The following is an 18,316-nucleotide window of genomic DNA, read 5'->3' on the forward strand; positions in this document are numbered from 1 at the left end:
TTTGATTGACAGGTAGAGCCTGATACGAGAGCAGAGGGTGTCAGTCAGGTGCTGTATGGTGCTGATGTGATCCCATCTCGGTCAAGCTGACGTGATTAGTTGCTCTCAAATCTTGAACAGTGTTTGGTTGTAGATACATTTGAAATGGCAAAATTATCACATATTAAGAGTTTTTTTAAACTATTGATTGTACATCATACAGAGGACAAAATTATCATACAAATATGATAGTTATCATACATCTGGCAACACTGGCGTGGGTCTATTTGTTTGAGATGAGTAATCAGATTATTTGGCTGATTGTAATCTGCAGCTTTACCACTAGTGGGCATAAATCTGCTGGACATTTCCATATTTTTTGGGACTGTCCTGTGCTTTCTCTGTTAGTCTGGGACTCTTTAATCTTTGGGGTTATGAAATATTTTAGGATATTCTTCCAAGCAAATTCCCTCCACAGACTGGAGCTGGTGGTGGAAGAAGATGATTTGCAAATGTTTAGCCAGTCATCCTCAGTTATCTTTAGCTTCTCTTTACCATCGTGTTTTAACATCTAATGTAGAGTGACCTCTTTCTTCTTGTAAGGATTTGTAGACTTTTGATATCAGTTCTTTGGTTACATTTCCTTTGTAAGCTTCCACAAATATCTTAATCAGGTTTAATCCTCTCTCTGTTGTGGACTTAATATTTTTGTCAGAATAGTTTCTCATTTGGAGGTATCTGAGAAAATCACATTTCTGTAGGTTAGAGGTTTCTTTAAGTTTTTGAAAGGACCACAGCCCATTACTACTGGTCATTACTGAAAATGAGGTGATTCCTGATTTCCTCCATTCTTTGAATCTATTGTCTAGTTGAGCAGGTATAAATTCTGTGTCATGTATTATCAGCGCAATATTTGTGCATTTTTCGCAAATTCTTTGTCCTTCAATATTTTATTCTGACTCTTCAATGGAGGGGTGGCACAGCGGCGCAGTGGTTAGCGCTGTTGCCTCACAGCAAGAAGGTCCCTGGTTCACTTCCCAGTCAGGGCCTTTCTGTGCGGAGTTTGCATGTTCTCTCTTTACCATGTTTGCATGTTCTCTCCGGGTACTCCGGCTTCCTCCCACCACCAAAAACATGCTCATTAGGTTAATTGATCACTCTAAATTGCCCATAGGTGTGAATGTGAGCGTGCCTGGTTATCTGTCTATATGTCAGCCCTGCAATTGACTGGCGACCAGTCCAGGGTGTACCCCGCCCCTCGCCCAATGACAGCTGGGATAGGGTCCAGCCCGGAATGGAATAAGGGGTATAGAAAATGGATGGATGGATGGATGTTCAGTGGAACTGTTACCCAGGTGGATAGTCTATTTAAGTGTTTATTTAGAAGGTTTGTGTCTCCTATAGGAAAGGGAGAGGTATGTTTATTTGACTTTGCTTCCATTTAGCATCACACCAAGTGGGTTTTCAGTTGTTTGCACTGAGAAGCTTCTGTCTCACCACTCTGCCATAACCCCAGATCAGTGGAGGGCTGAAGTGATGGTTGTCCTTCTGGGACCTTGTCCCATCCCCACATAGGATCTCTCTAATTATACACAGATGGACTCCAATCAAGGTGTAGAAACATCTCAGCAAAGATCAAGAGCAATAGGAGCTAAATTTGAAGTGTTTTTGCAGAGTGTCTGAATTCTTATAATAATGTGATATCCCAGTTTTTTTATTTTTAACAAATTTGTAAAAAAGAAAAAAAAATCTAAATTCTGTTTCTACTTTGTTATTATGGGATATAAAACCCAGTACTTTAATATGATAGGACATTATTCAAACACTTGAGAATGCCTTTGTGGACCAAGCGGCAACCTCCGCTCCTGAAAAATGAAGCCAATGCGGAAGTGCAGAAAATTGCAAAACTGTGAGTGTCTACTTGAGGCTGGCTGCTGGAACACTGGAAGTCCCATCTGGACTCCTGTTAAACAGCCGGTTTTGACACTAAATAAACTGGTTTACAGCCTGGTTCAAAACATCAAACGTGTCTCATTAGCTAGTGTCTTGTTGTGCTCCTACTGTACGGGGGGGTGATTTTTTTTGTACCACGATCGTTTGGATTATATTTAGGATGAAAGCTGATTGGCGCATCTCATTTGATTGACAGATAGCTCAGCAGGCAGAGGCTCTGTTTCTGTCAACCAGAATGCTAGCTAGTAGGCTGACAGGAAGTTGCGCTTAGTGGGCTGGCTGTTAGGTTGATCCAAAGTTTGGTTGAGACCACGATTTCAATATGGAAGCCACAGGGGAACAAGTTTCACTTTTGTCTGTTGCGCAGAGTTCGCCATCCCACCATGAGCTAAATTACAGTCATCAAGTGGGGCATCTGTACTTCTTTGACTGTCCCATAGCAGAATAAGACCACCTGGTCCTAAAATAATAAACTGAGTAGAATGACCCCCAGTGTTGAAAAACAGTCACTGTGGAAGTGTTCACACTGTATGAGAGCTGGGTTTATTTCATAACTAGTCTGCTTTGGTTTTTAGGAGGATAAAAATGATAATTAGGGGTATGGCTGATATGACTGCAGGCTAGGGTGTTGCACTTGTTTGTCAGGAGGTTTCAGTTCCTCACTGCTCTGTTAACAATGAACTTGTGATTGGCTAAACCTGTTTATAGCTGCTGTGTCACATTTGTTTTCGATGGTGTTTCATGTGTCTACTAAGCTGGACTGTCAGCATGCCTCAGCAAAAAGAGTTACACAACTAAACCAAACAAGCTCAAAGTGTGAAAAACATGCAAGAAAAAAAGAATCAGAAGAGGTGGCAAATACTTCTTAGCAGCACTGTGCAATTTCTCACAAAAAGTGGGACAAATCTTTATCACCAAATTCCTAACCTCTATATTCCACATACTCTTAAGCCCAGGGGGTTGGGTGCACTTTTTTGCTGTTCACTTTGTTATTATTCCATGACTGTTTTGCCTCTACCTGACACAGTTGGTCAAGTTACCTAAGATCATGTGCTTATTTTTACCTCCGCCAAGGAGGTTATGTGATCGGCAGGGTTTGTTAGTTTGTTTGCAACATAACTCAAAAATTTATGGCCAGATTTGATGAAATTTTCAGGAAATGTCAAAAAATGGCATGAGGAAGAACTGATTAGATTTTGGGAGTGATCCAGATCACCGTCTGGATCCAGGAATTGGACCCTAACCCTACTATTGGGAGATAGGGCTAATGGCGGAGGTCTGTGCTCTCCAAGTGCTTTTCTAGTTTTCCTTGTGTTTTTAGTTATTTCCCGTTTTATTTTGAAATACTTACCCTTGTCTCTGGCTGCGTCTCACTTTGACTTTTATATGGCTTGGGTCTCTGGCGTAAGTCTTTTCCTTGAGTCTTAGTCCGTCCCACTCTCTTCATAATCTTATAAACAGAAATCCCTGACTACTAGCCATCCCAGCAAAAATTAGTTAAAAAGATGTTAAAAAAACCCGTCTCCACTATGTCTAAACAACATCTGAATGTAGCCTGAAAAAATAAAATGTCTAAATAATGTCTGGTGTTTGGTGGGAAAGAGAAGATTTATATCTGAATCTTTTGATTTTATGAACTTTTAACACGTTTTATTACCTTGCAAAGCAGATGGATATGCCCGTTTCCTTGTTTTTCACTAGCGAATCCATCTTGCCAAGCTCCTGTCTGAACCGTTTGGGCCCGGTTTGACAGTGACAGGACTAATCAGCGACAAGGGGCAGTACTTTCAGGTGCAGCAGAGTCGTGACATAAACAAGCAGCAGCCAGAGCTGGTGCAGTTATGGAGGAAGAGATTAACATGGATGCTGCTTAAGCGTAAGTTTTATCAGAACTTGACATTTCTTTGTTAAAGAAGAACAAAGAACAGCAGTGAGTTGTTTTCTTTTCTAAAACCACAAAAGTCGAGTACTTAAATGTCTATAGTTGCTATGTTTCGTGTTATTCCCCGTAGCTGCACACACGCAGCACAATAGCTGCGTCGTCACGTTTTGTTGTCACATCTTAGAGATGTGACAGACAGAACATTCATCCAATCACAGTTCGAGTTTTTTCAAAGCCTCTGCCTTTTCTCAGATGTTTCCTATTGAAGCTTCTTGTCAGGTTACACGTTTTATGTTTGAAGGTGAATCAGAAAACTAATCAAGTATTAAACTCCATACTGATTCAGTCTTTATTATTGATTTTATTAAATGTATTATCAGTATTTCACTGATTTCATTGACAATGCTTCACGTGACACCGCAGATGGAAGGACGTCTCATGGGCCGTTAAACGTTGGTCTTTTGGCTTTAGTCCTCCGCTTAGATTCCTCCAGTTTCTCCATGAGTGTCTGGTGGGACGGACTAAGGCTGGCCACACACTACAGGATTTTAAGCCTGATTTTAGCCAAGATTTGACTCCCCTAACGATCGTGGGGGCATATCTCAACTTGAACCTTGTTGCAAACAATTGTCTGAATAGTCTGCATGTGTGTTGTGTCAACATGATTAATTTTCTGCTCCAAATCACGTCAAGGCCTCCAAGACCCTGATTTGTAAATATCAAACGTGTTTGATATTTAAGATATAGGTTGTGGTGCCACAACATCCAATGAGAGCAAGCACAACAGGTAACGTCACCAGGCGGATCATACGGATTTTCAACGCTCACAACCATAAACACAACTGTAGCTTAATTCCAGCCAGGATTTCATCCTGAGTGTTTTCCTTGTTTTATGATCTTTGCTGCACCTGAAACGCATGCCAGGACAGCCTATTGTGGAGTGACAGCAAGACGGTATCGACAGACATCCATGTTTGTTTTTTTCTGAAGCCACGTGATCACATGAGGTCATAGCATAGGGGGTCATCAGCAGGTTGGCAGGTATGTGGTCTCCAGTGATCTGACAATCTGGCTCAGTCGTCTAGTGTGCGTGTTCAGAAGATTAACAATGAAAAATCGTTTGAAACTGTCCTCATATCTGTGGTCTCCCATGGTTTTAAAATCGTGTAAGATTTAAAAATCGTCTAGTGTGTGGCCGGCCTAAGACTGAAGCCAGAGACCCAAGCCAAATAAAAGTCAAAGTGAGACATAGCCATGGGATCCACTGTCTGTCTTCCAGATCCTGCTCCTTGTGTTTCCCTCCTCATGTGTCTGCTCCTCCCTTGATTATCTGCACCTGCGTCTCATTAACCCCTGATTGTCTGTGTATCTAATCCCAGTGTGTGCTTCCTCATGTTGCCAGTTTATAGCGTTCTCCCCCGTGTGACCTTGTTGCAGCCTTTTTCTAGTGAAACCTCTCTTGTGAACGACATGCCTGTTTTTTGGATTTTGCCTTCAGCCTTACCCCTCTGGATTTGTTTGCTTTACTGCTCTGCCTTATTGTGCACCAAACCCTGGACTGTAATATACGACCTGCCTTTTTGAACTCTCCGTCTTGTCTGTGCATAAATCTGAGTTTTGTGCAGATTTTTTGTTTTGCTCAGTTTGCCCCTCCCCTTTAACCTTGCAAAGCAGATCCTTTGTTTCTCGCTGGCCAATCCATCTTGCAAAGCTACCATCTGAACTGTTTGGGCCCGGTTAGAAAGTGACAGGACCAGTCAGTATCGAGGGGCAGTAATTTTGGGCACAGCAGAGTCGTGATGTAAGCAAGCAGCAACAAGAGGCCGGTGCAATTATTCTGGAAGACATTAGGGTGGATGCTGCTTCAGCATAAGTTTTATCAGAACTTTACATTTCTTCATTAAAAGAAGAACAAAGAACAGCAGTGAGTTGTTTTCTTTTCAAAGATGAATAGTTTGTGTACTGGCATGTCTACAGTCACCATGGTTTGCTTTGTGCAGTTCTCTGTAGAGTTTCTTCCTTGCTAGGGGCTCACCTCAGTATCGGCAACAACATCACATGTTTTGTTGCTCTGATTGGTCCGTAAAGATGTGACGGACAGAAAGTTCATCCAATCACCCTCCAATTTTTTTCAGAGGCTCATCCTTTTTCCAAACACTGTCTATGGGAGGTTTTCCAGATGGATGTGTGAAACAAATCCTTCTGGTGTGTCAGGTTGGCTTTCACATGGTGTTTTTTTTTTTTTTTTTTGCTTACTCCAAGTGTGCTTTCATGTGTTTTGTTCTTCATTTCGTTTTAATTGTATTAGTATCAGAAATGTCTTCAAACCCTCTCTGCTTCTGCATCCAGAGGCTTTTAAAAACAGTGCAGATGTGAGGAGAGGGATAAGGAACTGCTTGCATCTCTGCTTCTCTTGTAGCGGGAGCCAAGTTGGATTTCATTCATTTGCGCTGAGGAGAGGCTTCTGTCTAACCACTCTGCCATAACCCCAGATCAGTGGAGGGCTGCAGTGATGGGTGTCCTTGTGGAACTTTGTCCCATCTCCACTCAGGATCTCTGGAGTTCAGTCAGAGTGACCATCAGGTCCTTGGTCACCTCTCTTACTAAGGCCCTTCTGCCCCGATTACTCCATTTGGAACAACCAGCTATTGTTACAGTCCTGTTTGTGCCAGTCTTCTTCTATTCTGGAGGCCACTGTGCTTTTGGGAACCTTGAGTGCAGCAGAAATGTTTTGTAGCCTTCCTCAGATCTGTGCCTTGCAACAATCCTGTCTCTGAGCTCTGCAGGCAGTTCCTCTGACCTCATAGCTTGGTTTGTGCACTGATATGCATTGCCTGTGAGGCATTATGTAGAGAGGAGTGTGTCATTCCAAACCATGTCTAGTCATTTGATTTTAAACAGCTGGACTGTAATCAAGGTGTACAAAAATCTCAGCAAAGATCAGGAGAAATGGGAGGAACCTGAGCTAAATTGGAAGTGTTTTTTGCAGAGGGTCTGAACACTTATGGCAATGTGATGTATGATATTTTAGATTTTTAGTTTTAATAATTTTATAAAAGGACTCAGCTACCAAATTCCTTGATAAGATTACATAATTATTTCTTCTGTCAAGGTAATCTTTGTTTAAATGTGAAGTGCAAGATTATATAACAGAAATTCTTTTCATTTTTAGAACATTAAACACCACAATTGAAAACAAATTTCACTCAGCAGCTTTAAACAAATGGAGTCAATCCAAGCGGCAACCTCCGGTCTTGAAAAATGAAACCAATGCGGAAGTGCAGAAAATTGCAAAACTATGAGTGTCCACTTGAGGCTGGCTGCAGGAACACTGGAAGTCCCGTCTGGACTCCTGTTAAACAGCTGGTTTTGACACATAAAATAAAGTGGTTTACAGCCTGGTTCAAAACACCAAACATGTCTCATTAGCTAGTGTCTTATTGTGCTCCCACTGTACAGGGGGTGAATCTTTTTGTACCTCGATCGTTTGGATTAAATTTAGGATGAAAGCTGATCAGGGCGTGTCATTTGATGTACAGATAGCTCGGCAGGCAAGGGCTTCGTTTCTGTCAACCAGAATGCTAGCTAGTAGGCTGACAGGAAGTCGCTCTTAGTGGGCGGGCATTAGGTTGATCCAAAGTTTGGTTGAGACTGCTATTTCAATATGGAAGCCTCCACGTATTGGCTTCAAGAGCTGTTTGAGTCTGTCTATTGTAAGCAGTCCACTGATGTCACACGGGGTTTGTCCAATTCTTTCTACAGGCTATGAGTCTATGAGTCTATGAGTCAATCACAAGTTCATTGTCGACAGAGCAACGAGGATGCTTAAACCTTCTGAAATCAGCTACAATCAAAATTATTCAATCGCCATTGCAAATAAGATTTATTGTGAAAATTTTAAGACTTCAAACTGTTTACAATAAAAAAAATCAAAGAAAGCAATTGAAATAGCTCAACACAGCTAATGCTTTAATTAGTTTCAGTCAGCAAACTGTGATGGCTATTGTAAATTTAAACTTGTGAACTATGCTTCCAACAGTGTCTGTAGGAACATTCAGTGCCTTTGCTATCTTTTGTATCTTGTATCCTGTTCCTTATTTGTGAAGGGCAATGATCCCTTCTCTTAACTTTTTGGACCATGCTTTTGACTTTGCCATATTTCTAACATTTAGTCAAACGTGACACTCATCAAACCCCTCACAGTTCAGGTATATCATGAGTCCCAGCTCAAGCAAACCTGGTTAAACTAATGAAGCCCTGGGTTAGTTAGATGAGGTGTACTTGAAACAACACTAGTTTTGCATATTTGAGCTGTTGTGAGGGATTCTGTTCAGGGGTTCAATCATTTTTAGACTGGGGAAGTTCAATTTTCAGTTGAATTTGCAGCAATTGTTTTGTTGGGGTAGGTCAATTCCCTTTATGTGATTTGTTCATTGCACACAGCTGAAAGTCTGTAAATCTTCAGAGTGAATCTGATTTGCAGTGGGGGTTGAATAATTTGGATTGGTACTGTACATTAGGCTGGCCTGCAGTCATATCGGCCATGCTCCTTATTATCACTCATATCCTTCTAAAAAAAAAAAAGTAGACTATTTATGAGATAAGTGCAACCCCCCATACTTATCCATGGCTTCATTTTTCAACACTGGAGGTCATCTCACGATTCAGCATATTCCTTTGTTCACCTCCAGCCCCTTCAACAAGTCTGCTATAAAGAGACAATCAAAGAAGTGCAAATGTCAGACTGGATGACTTTAAATAAGCTCACTGTTGTTTGATAACCTCTAAGCAGTGAAAATGAACATGATAAAACTAGTTTATCTGGTCCATTAAGGTGTGACTTGTGTTCTTAGAATGTCAACATGAAAATCCCCATGTTTTCAGTGCCAGAGCTCCACCCTTCTTATTTACCTGAAACAAACCAGCAAATACTTAACTTGGTCTAAGAGAGACCCACAGACTGAAGGTAATCAGATTCAAACTGAGGTGACAAGCTTCTCTGACTCAGTTCAGCTGAAAAAAGCAGAAAATTTCAACCGCACTGACTCAGCTGACTCTCTAAACACTGAAGGTGAGTTTACCTAAAAACAGGGTTTCCTCCTTATTATCATGGTTATTACAAAATTGCTGTGTTAAGTATTATTCATGCAATTCATGGTTATTGGTTCAAAAAAACAATAAACAGCAGTTATATTTTTGCTGGGTCAGTTGTCTCTTATAGTCTCCAGCCGTGCGTTCACTCACAATGCATGAAGCCCAGCAGATTAGATTATTTTAATCTCCAAACATGTCGGCTGATAATATCTAATGTAAATCTATAATTTGTGTTTTTTGATTGTCAGCTCATAAACACTCCAGGTTTATACAGTTCAGTTATATTCAGAGTAAAACACTCCTCCTTCTGTTGAAACCTTAACTCAGTCACAAATATTTCCTATGTAAGAAGATAAAGGTTTGTTTGTTTCCTCTCTAGTTTGATCTTTTTCCAAATAACTGTTTTTCTGCTTAAATTTCAACAGTACTGAGATATTACAGTGTACAGCTGAACTTTAATAGTAACTGAAGGCAGACTGTCCATTTTACCTTTTTTATTTTTTAAATAAAATCAGTACAGAAACTTTCCTCAAATATAACAAATAATGTGAAAATAAGCTGAGAGCTCACCCCACTCAACCTCATTTAGAAAGCAGTGTTTTTACAAGGATCATCAGAGGTTTGGTGTGATGTTCTTCAAATTTTTAAAGCCAGTACTTAATCTAACATTGCCAGATCCTTGCTGCCCAGCGAGTCCACGTTGAGTTGAAAACTTGAGCTCACACCTGGAGTAGGATCTGAGCGTATCATACACCCACGCTTAGATTTGTGGCAAAGTAGGCATAAGGGCTATGATAAATTTGCACCAATACAAGCCAGACAACGCCACTTAGGGACTATTTTAGGGACTAGATAAGAGGCAAACACAGGTTCACTCTACAAGGAAGACAGACGTGGTTCAAAAAGCAACTCAAAAATTTATTTAAGTTTAAATGCAAAAATATATTAATGTAACTGGGAGTGGCTGGGGAAAGAAAAGAGGAGTTAGTAATTGGCAATGAATTTTAAGTCAAATTTATGGAAAGGATGTATCAAAATTTTATTACAATTTATTCTTTTTAACAACTGGTCTTTAATTAATGAAACACTTCCAGGTGAAGCAACTAAAAACAACAAAAAGGGAGGGGGAGTGAGTGGGAGCTAGCGAGAGGGAGGCAGTCTACCAAAGGAAGTGTCCCAGGAGTGCACTTACCCACCACACGTGAACTCACTGCAAACACGGCAAACAGGTGCAGACTACTGTGTCCCAGTGCGCCTATCACTACAACCAAAAGGTGCAGGGAACCACCCAGAGTGCCTAGCCTCCATCGCTAGCCAGCAACCACTGCACTGTAGGGGACAAGAAAGAAAAAGATTACACAAAAGAAATAGTTAAAACCTATATAAAACCAGTTGGTCCAGCTAAAAAGGCCTATTTTAATTACAATTTGATAAAATGCTGCCAAAACAGAACAAGCAAACTACAGCAAAACTAAGGCAAAACTAATGGCTAAACAGTAGGCAGAACAAGACAAAACTAAGGACAAAACAAGACAAAACTAAGGACAAAACAAGACAAAACTAAGGACAAAACAGCAGCTGATCGTGTCTGAAATAAAAAACCAAAAGCATTTCGCTGTCATAAAAGATGTAATTATTTCAGAGACTTCCTGTTGACAATATGCAGCTTCTCATTCCTGCCCAAGTAGCTACATTTACCCAGCTGTCCGCTGATCCCGCTTAACACCACTACAAAAGACAGATACAAATGTTAACTTCCATTGAAACAATTAAAATACATTCAACAATGTTATGGAAGTTAACAAACCTTGATTCAATGGACACCAAGATGACCAGGTAAAAGTGCACAACCAGGAAGGAAACTAAAACAAACACAATTTGATTAATGATTAAAAGGTTTAAACTCAAAGTAAACTACGGACTAAAATTACCAAGGCCACATTACCTACCTCAGGTCTGACCATGTGGCAGCCACCAGGCAAAGACAAAGGAGAAAGAGGCAGCTAAACTGCCACAGGTGGCTTAAGTAGGCTCTGCCAATCTGGAGGGGGAGGAGTTGACCTACTTTTAAGAGGCTGCACAGCTCACAGCCTCTGCACTCAGATTCTCTCTGCTACAGATTGATAAATGCAGATTTGTGCGTGTAAATGAGTGTACACCCACATTTCTGGTGTCAGCACGTTTGATGAATGAGGGCCAGTGTGTGTTCAGCCCTTCAGCCAAACTATTCAATCAATATTCAGTTAATCTGTTTTTGTCTCAACGTTCAGACTTCAAGTGGTGAGTGGACTAAAGTTCTGGAAAAGCCTTGTTGCTGTTTGCTGATGTTACTGCACTCTAAAAATTCTGTGTTATTTAATCAACACAATTCCTGGGTTGCAAGGGTTGGGTTGTATTTCTGTGTTAATTTTCAGAAATTAACCCATTTTCTGGTTGAAAGGGTAATTCCAATTTCTGGGTTGCTTGAGTTAATTATATTTCTGGGTTAACATATCAGAGTAACCCATACTCTGGGTTAACACCCCTTCACTCAAAATTTTCCAAAAACCATGGGTGAGACTGTCAGTGCATCTGCTGGCACCAGCAGGCAATGTTTCCATCATGACTTCCACATATGGTGAGGTCAATGCTTAAGCTTACTGTATCTTCATCCCACCACAGAGCGAGTGATCAGCTGAACAGGATCACTACCTGGGTCAGAGAATGTTGTAAAGGACTCTTTACTAATGGGAGACAGGGTTAATGGGTAAGTCAGCATTTTCTGGGTGCTTTTCTACTTTTACTTTGTGATGAGGATGGGTTCTCAGACAACTTGAATGGTTTAGACAAGTTCCAACACAGAAAGCATAAGCAGCTATTATTTATTCTAAACCACAGATATGGTCACATACAGACAGAGTGCTCTGCAACATTGACCCCCTCACTCATGGTGTCACATTTCAAAAACGCTTCTCACTTAAAACATCAACTAATAAACTAAACATGCATAATTACAACTTTCCAGTGAACATGAACATTATAAAAATTATTCATGTTTACTTTATTAGTTCATGTTTTTAGTAAGAAGTGTTTTTTGAAGTGTGACACCATGAGTGAGGGGGTCAATGTTGCAGACCACCCTGTCTGTATGTCCATCCTGTGGGGATGGAGAGTGGGCAGAAATGGAGTTGATGGAGGAATCAGAGCATGAAATTGAAAAGCAGATCACCATGGAATGTATAAAGAAAAGGAGAAAGGGCTGCACCTCCGTTGATTGTGGTGAAGAAGCAGAAGTTTTTGTTGTTGGAATGTTGGCAGATGGAGTTTTCAAAGATGCACATGTCGTCGGAAAGATTGTGAGAGGAAAAGTTGGAGATGTCAACTTTGTAAGGATTGGTAATCATTGGGTGTGTTTCCAGAGAACAGAGGAACAAAGCATTACTAATCCAAAGCTTTGGAGGATGCTGTGTGAACTGTTTTCCACTTGGAACAGAGGAAAGGAAGAAGGGGGTGGTCAGTGGTGTGCCTCTGAACATTCATGTGGACTCATTCTTGGGCATCCAAGGGGTATATGTGAGGCCAGAAGACTGATCAGGTTTTGAGGAGGAGATAGAGAAGAAACTACCTCAGTGTGTCTGTTGTTTGATGGAGATATGCCTGATAGAGTGTTTACTGACTATGTGTGTTATCCGGTAAGACCATTTGAAAAGGCCCCGCTCAGGTGCTACTGCTGTCAGCAGTATGGGCATGTGGCTGCTGTCTGTAAAGGACAACGCATTTGCAGAAGATGTAGAAAACATGGACGCTATGAGGAATGTGAAGTGCCAGAAGAAAAGGTATTATGTCTACATTGCAAAGGAAATCATTTGCCGGGATCAGCAAAGTGCCCTAAAAGGATAAAGGAAGAGAAAGTGAGTAAATTACGAGCAGAGAGTGGATTGTCATACGCTGACGCTGTGAGGAGAGTGGAGGGAAGAAAAGAAAAAGTGTTGGAGGAAAACGTAAACGTGTGTGAAAAACATGAAGCTGTACACAACATTTGCATCGACAAAAGACGTTTCTTGGCTTTCATATCTATGGTGATAATCTGTGCAGCTGACATTCATGGGAAGACGGGGAGGATCAAAATGGTGCTGGAAGCAGCCAGAATTTTTCTGAAAATTGATGACATTACAGGGGAGGAAATGGACATAACACTGAGGGAAGGGACGGCACACAGTACAACGTAAGGAGAAGTAGGGGGGAAGGGGAATGCACTGGGTGAACGATGTAAACAGTAAAATCTGAAAGACACAAATAATCCAGCAGGTGGCGGTAATGCAACGCTAAGGATGCAAACCGCCATAAAACTCAAAGAAGAAGAAGAAGAAGAAGAAGAAGGAAGTGTATCTGTGGTTGAGAATAAATAAGAGTGGCTCATGCTGTCAATGCAAGAGCTTGTCAAAGTCATTCAACTTGTCTGGGAGCCATTCCTCATCACTGCTCGCCACAAAATAGAACTAGAAAAGGACCCAGAAAACGCAGACTTCCCCCCTATCTCCTAGTCCTATCCTTCAACCCAACATTCTGTGTTAAATAACCCAGAACTGTAGTTGATATACCCAACTATTGGGTTGACTATTCAACCCATTATTCTGGGTTAAATGAATAACACATTTTTCCTGGTTAAATTAACACCAGGAAAGTGCCGGTCACTTTTTACCCCGAGGTTGGGTTAAAAACAACCCAAATTGGGTTGGTTTCAACACAGGAGTTTTTAGTGTGTGTAAATGAAGGATTTTCTAGTGATGTAATTTCCATTTTTATTGATGAATAAAATTAATTAAAGCTAAAATGTTACTCTTCTTGACGGAGGTTCCTTTTTACATAGTGTGTGCATGCTTCTGCTGATATTGATCAGTGATTTCACATCATTGATCAGTCACTGTGATGCTAGTAGACAGCTTATTATTGTAACCTCTCATATTTTAGTACAGTAAAGACTTTATTTTCAAAGTAAGTTTTACACTAGACGAGATGATTAATGTGTGAGGTAATTTTGATGTCACTACAATGTCTAATATTAGAGTCATTGAAGATTTTATACACATGGTACATAGAGATTTACATACATGGTGATTTGTTGACCGTCCCTACATCTCTGATCCAGTCACACATAGGGAACAATGTGTTCTGTCAGGCCCAGAAGATGGTTCATTTTGAGGAAAAATCAGTTTGTAGCTCACAGTCCATTGAGCAGTAAATGACAATAGGTGTGGGTTTTGTAAATGTGATGTCCTCTGCTATTGAAGCTGGAAGGCTGATAACTTTACTCAAGGCCAGAACAAGCAGAGGCAGGGACAAAACGTAACCCCCCCCCATCATCAAATTCATCATCGATTCACGTTCTGAATTTACCAATCATTTTTACTGATAAATTAAGTAGGTAAACCAGAGCTAAAATGTTGCTCCTTATCTTCTTGACAGAGCTTCCTTTTCACATTGTACTACTGAATATTTGCTGCATACTGACCTCTCATATTTTCTACATGTATCCCTGTAATATTCTAACCTAAATGATAATTAAGCATTTTCACTAATTTACTGTAATGCTAGATCATTTTCTAATAAATGAAGAAGAAAAAGAAGAAGACATTAATGACTTTTTTCTTCTCTTTGACTCCAGTTGGCAGGGCGCATCATGGCTGGTCCTTTTGATTTTAATGATGAAGAAATAAAAGAGGCTCTGCAGAACAATGACATAGCCTCAGCTGTTGAAAAGATCAATGACTATTTGGATCAACTGGATCAAATTCCTCTAAATGTTGCTGTCACTGGAGTGTCCGGCTCTGGTAAATCCACCTTTGTCAATGCTTTTAGAGGCATAAGCAATAAGGATGAGGGAGCTGCTCCTACTGGTCCTGTAGAAACAACTAAGGTAGTAACATCGTACCCCCACCCAGTCTATCCCAATGTTTTACTCTGGGATCTCCCTGGTATCGGCACCACCACATTTCTAGCTGCTGAATACCTGAAGAAGGTGGAGTTTGAGAAGTTTGACTTCTTCATCATCATCTCAGCTGATCGCTTCAGAGAAAATGATGTGAAGCTGGCCAAAGAGATTCAGAGGATGGGGAAGAAGTTCTACTTTGTTCGCTCAAAGATTGACCACAACATACGTGATGAAGAGAACTCTCAGAGGGACTTTAATGCAGAACAGACCCTAGGGAAGATAAAGAATGACTGTATTCAAGGTGAGCATTTGTCTAGAGGGGAACATCATACACATTTGGGGTTTATTTCAGTTTGGCAACAAGAATGAAATTTCCATGTTGTGATTAGCAGGGTCAATCTGTTTATCAAAATACAAGATATTTCTTTTTACATTCATCAGTAATCAGATATAATGCACTTTCACCAAACTTAAAGATTCAGGACTTTTGAGTAAACATTAGGGGCATAGACCCCATAATCCCCCCCCCCAGGCTTCACCTCTGACTGATAAACTTATCCACCACACAGAATTTACACACCATATCAGCACAGTGTCAGAAACGTAGGGTTATAAACACATTAGGATATTACTTACAGACATATTTCAAGAGCACCTGCAGCAGTTTTTAATGAGAATTATCCTGTTAGCTCTACTAAAAGAACAAAGTCAGAGGGCTGAGTTGGGATCAGGTCTGAATTTAATTTTTGCTGGGACACTGGCACAGAGATACTGAGCCATCAATCTGTTATTTGAGGGGAAATCCATTCTATCCATAAAAATTGGCCTCTTTTCATAAAGCGTTTAATTTACAGACAAGGACAGGGACAGAGAGGGGCAAACAGAGTAAAAACGAACTCTCAGAGAGAGCTGACGGAGCGCTGCGCTTTTTGGCACTCGCAAATAATGATCAGGAAAATAATTCCACCTACATCTTAAAAAACAAAGGATGTGTACATAAAGTCTGTAAATACTGTATGACCCTGATGTTACTCTTGTTAATATAACCAGGGTTAAATTAGTCCAGGCTGCCAGCTGTCATAGCTGATGTTTTTGGAGTGTTATGCCTGAAAGGATGTGAATGTTCTCCTTTGTGCTCCATTCAGTGAGAAAACTTTGACTAGAACAGTGAAAAACCGTATTTGTCAAGGGCAGTGCTTCAGTGAACGCAATATTATAATTTCTTAAACTGAGCACAGCTTCTGTCATTCTGTGTTTTACGTGGATGGTCAGACTGTAGGAGTACTTGGACGCACATGTTGCGAGTACAGGTGGGAGGGAGGGTTGACACACACACCAGCAGGTGTTAGTGGTCAGGAAATCAGGGGGGCAGGTAGGGTGTTAGCTGTCGGACGCAGGACTCTATCTCTACATCCTGTCCGTACAACGCAGTGTGAACGAGGAAAAGAAAAGTTTTTTGTTTTTTTTCTATAAACGTCTTGCTGGGCTTCCAGTGTTTGTGTGCCGGGGGTGAGCATGGATAGAGAGAGAGAGCGGCGAGGTGAGGCTAGACCGTTTCACGAATGAGGTTAGAGGAGTGCAGGAGTTGATGATCTGTTACATTGGTGGACCCATTCAAAATGTTCAGGGCTTATGACGGCACTTTCCTCACTGTGGCACCACATTTATATAAACATGGCAGGACTATCTAGTTTGACAGTTGTCAGATCTGATCATTATACCACAGTGATTGTACAACTCTAATGTGTTTAAGTCTGAGCTGGTGAAAGCGTCTGCCTCCTAGTACAAGAAGGTGAAGAGTTTTCCCTTCTCTCTTTCATCACTTCAAGTAGTTTTGTTTTGTTCTCCAGGTCTGAAGGATCAAGGTTTTGAGAACCCCCAAGTCTTCCTGGTGTCCAGCCCTGAACTTCACCTGTATGATTTCCATCTGTTAGAGGAAACCCTGGAGAAGGAGCTTCCTGCACACAAGAGAGCTGCTCTGCTGTTTGCCATGCCAAATATCAGTCTGGAGATAATCAACAAGAAGAAAGAGGCTTTGCAGGCTAACATACTGTTCATTGCCTTTATATCTTCCATAGTGGCATGCGTACCAGTTCCTGGACTCTCTCTTGTTGTTGATCTATCCATCCTGGGGACCACAGCCAAAAAATACAAAGATACTTTGGGTCTTGATGACAGGTCACTGCAAAATCTTGCTCGCAGTGCAAAAGTACCTGTGGAGGAACTCAGAGCAGAGATGTTATCACCACTGGCTAGAGAAAAAATAGAAACTGAACTTATAGTAAGGATCCTCTGCACATCTTCAGCTCAGTTAGCTTTGATTGCAGCAGAGGAGGGGTTCAGAGTTATCCCAGTCATAGGTTCCTTTATAGCAGGGAATCTCTCTTGTGTCTCCACCTACAATGCTCTCACTTTGTTCCTCGACATGCTCGCAGATAATGCACAGAGGGTTTTTAAAAGAGCCCTGGGTTTGGACACCTCAGAGTGATTTCATAAAGGTATGTGGAAATTATGAATGTACAAAGTAAAGGAGCTTTAATTTATTTTGGGAGTGAATTTGAACCTTTTCTAAAGCAGCAGCATCTTTCACCTGTTTAACAAATAATGCCAATTGTCTAGATGTTGTATTTTAAAAATTAAGGTTTTTGAGTTACTGATAAAATGTTCATTAAAAAAAGTGACTTATTTGTGAAATAAAGGTTAAGACTTAATAATAACTGAACACAACTGATTTACATAAGTGTACTGATTTCCATCAATTTTCACCCTTTTTAATCTGAAACTTTTCAGGTCTTTAATCTGTTTTTTTGTTTGATTGTATTCAGTACATTTTATTCTACCTTAACTGTTGAAAGTCTGTATATTTGTTCATTGATTTTAACAACCATTCATCTGTTTGTATTTGCTTTGTCTATAACTGTATCATAAAAGATTGTAAATGAGGGATGCCTCAAGTAAATGAAGGTTAATTTAACAAACAACTATTGGTGTCAGATTCTTGAATAATAATAATAATAATAATAATACATTTTATTTAAAAGCTCTTTTCAAGAACTCAAAGACACTGTACAAAAGTTAAAAGACATTACATGCCAAAGAAATCAAAAGACACTATACCAGCTAAACAGACAACACGCCAACAACAAGCAGATAATCAGGCAGCAAAAGACAAGACAAAAGAGTCAAATATTAAAAGCCAGTTTAAAAAGGTGAGTTTTGAGCAGGGATTTGACTGTGGAAGAGTCTGTACAGTCTTGGATATGGGAGTTCCAGAGGGAGGGGTGGCTATGGAGTGGGCTCTGTCCCCCCCAGGTTCGGTGCTTGGTTCTTATGGGTGGGGAGAGGAGATTGAGGTTTGAAGAGCAGAGATTACGGGAAGGGGTGTGATGGTGCAGGAGGTCAGTAAGATAAGAAGGGGCCTGTTGGTTTAGGGCTTTATGGGTGAGAAGGAGGATTTTGAATTGGATGCGGTAGGGAACAGGGAGCCAATGGAGGTT

General features: G+C 40.7%; 1 protein-coding gene and 1 long non-coding RNA gene across 2 annotated transcripts; one reads left to right on the forward strand and one right to left on the reverse strand.

Annotated features, from left to right (window-relative positions):
- Positions 1-10,592: 10,592 nt before the first annotated feature.
- On the reverse strand, positions 10,593-10,908 carry LOC121503848. Its single transcript, XR_005991399.1, has 3 exons — positions 10,858-10,908; positions 10,716-10,770; positions 10,593-10,636 (listed from the first exon to the last, which is right to left on the reverse strand). It is a non-coding gene; the product is annotated as an uncharacterized LOC121503848 (long non-coding RNA).
- Positions 10,909-12,069: 1,161 nt separating this feature from the next.
- Positions 12,070-17,307, forward strand: LOC121506737 (interferon-inducible GTPase 5-like). The gene is made up of 5 exons (XM_041782589.1): positions 12,070-12,283; positions 12,585-12,723; positions 14,179-14,233; positions 14,553-15,120; positions 16,670-17,307. Exons 1-5 carry the CDS (start codon positions 12,070-12,072, stop codon positions 17,305-17,307), a joined length of 1,614 nt encoding a protein of 537 aa, XP_041638523.1.
- Positions 17,308-18,316: the final 1,009 nt, after the last annotated feature.

The sequence above is a fragment of the Cheilinus undulatus genome, linkage group 3, assembly GCF_018320785.1.
Source record: "Cheilinus undulatus linkage group 3, ASM1832078v1, whole genome shotgun sequence".
NCBI lineage: Eukaryota > Metazoa > Chordata > Actinopteri > Labriformes > Labridae > Cheilinus > Cheilinus undulatus.

Coding starts and splice junctions, on each gene's coding strand:
- LOC121506737 (XM_041782589.1), top strand. CDS start 12,070: ATGGAGTTGATGGAGGAATCAGAGCATGAAATTGAAAAGCAGATCACC. Junction 12,724..14,178: donor GTGAAGTGCCAGAAGAAAAG/GTATTATGTCTA, acceptor CTGCTATTGAAG/CTGGAAGGCTGATAACTTTA. Junction 14,234..14,552: donor AGCAGAGGCAGGGACAAAAC/GTAACCCCCCCC, acceptor CTTTGACTCCAG/TTGGCAGGGCGCATCATGGC.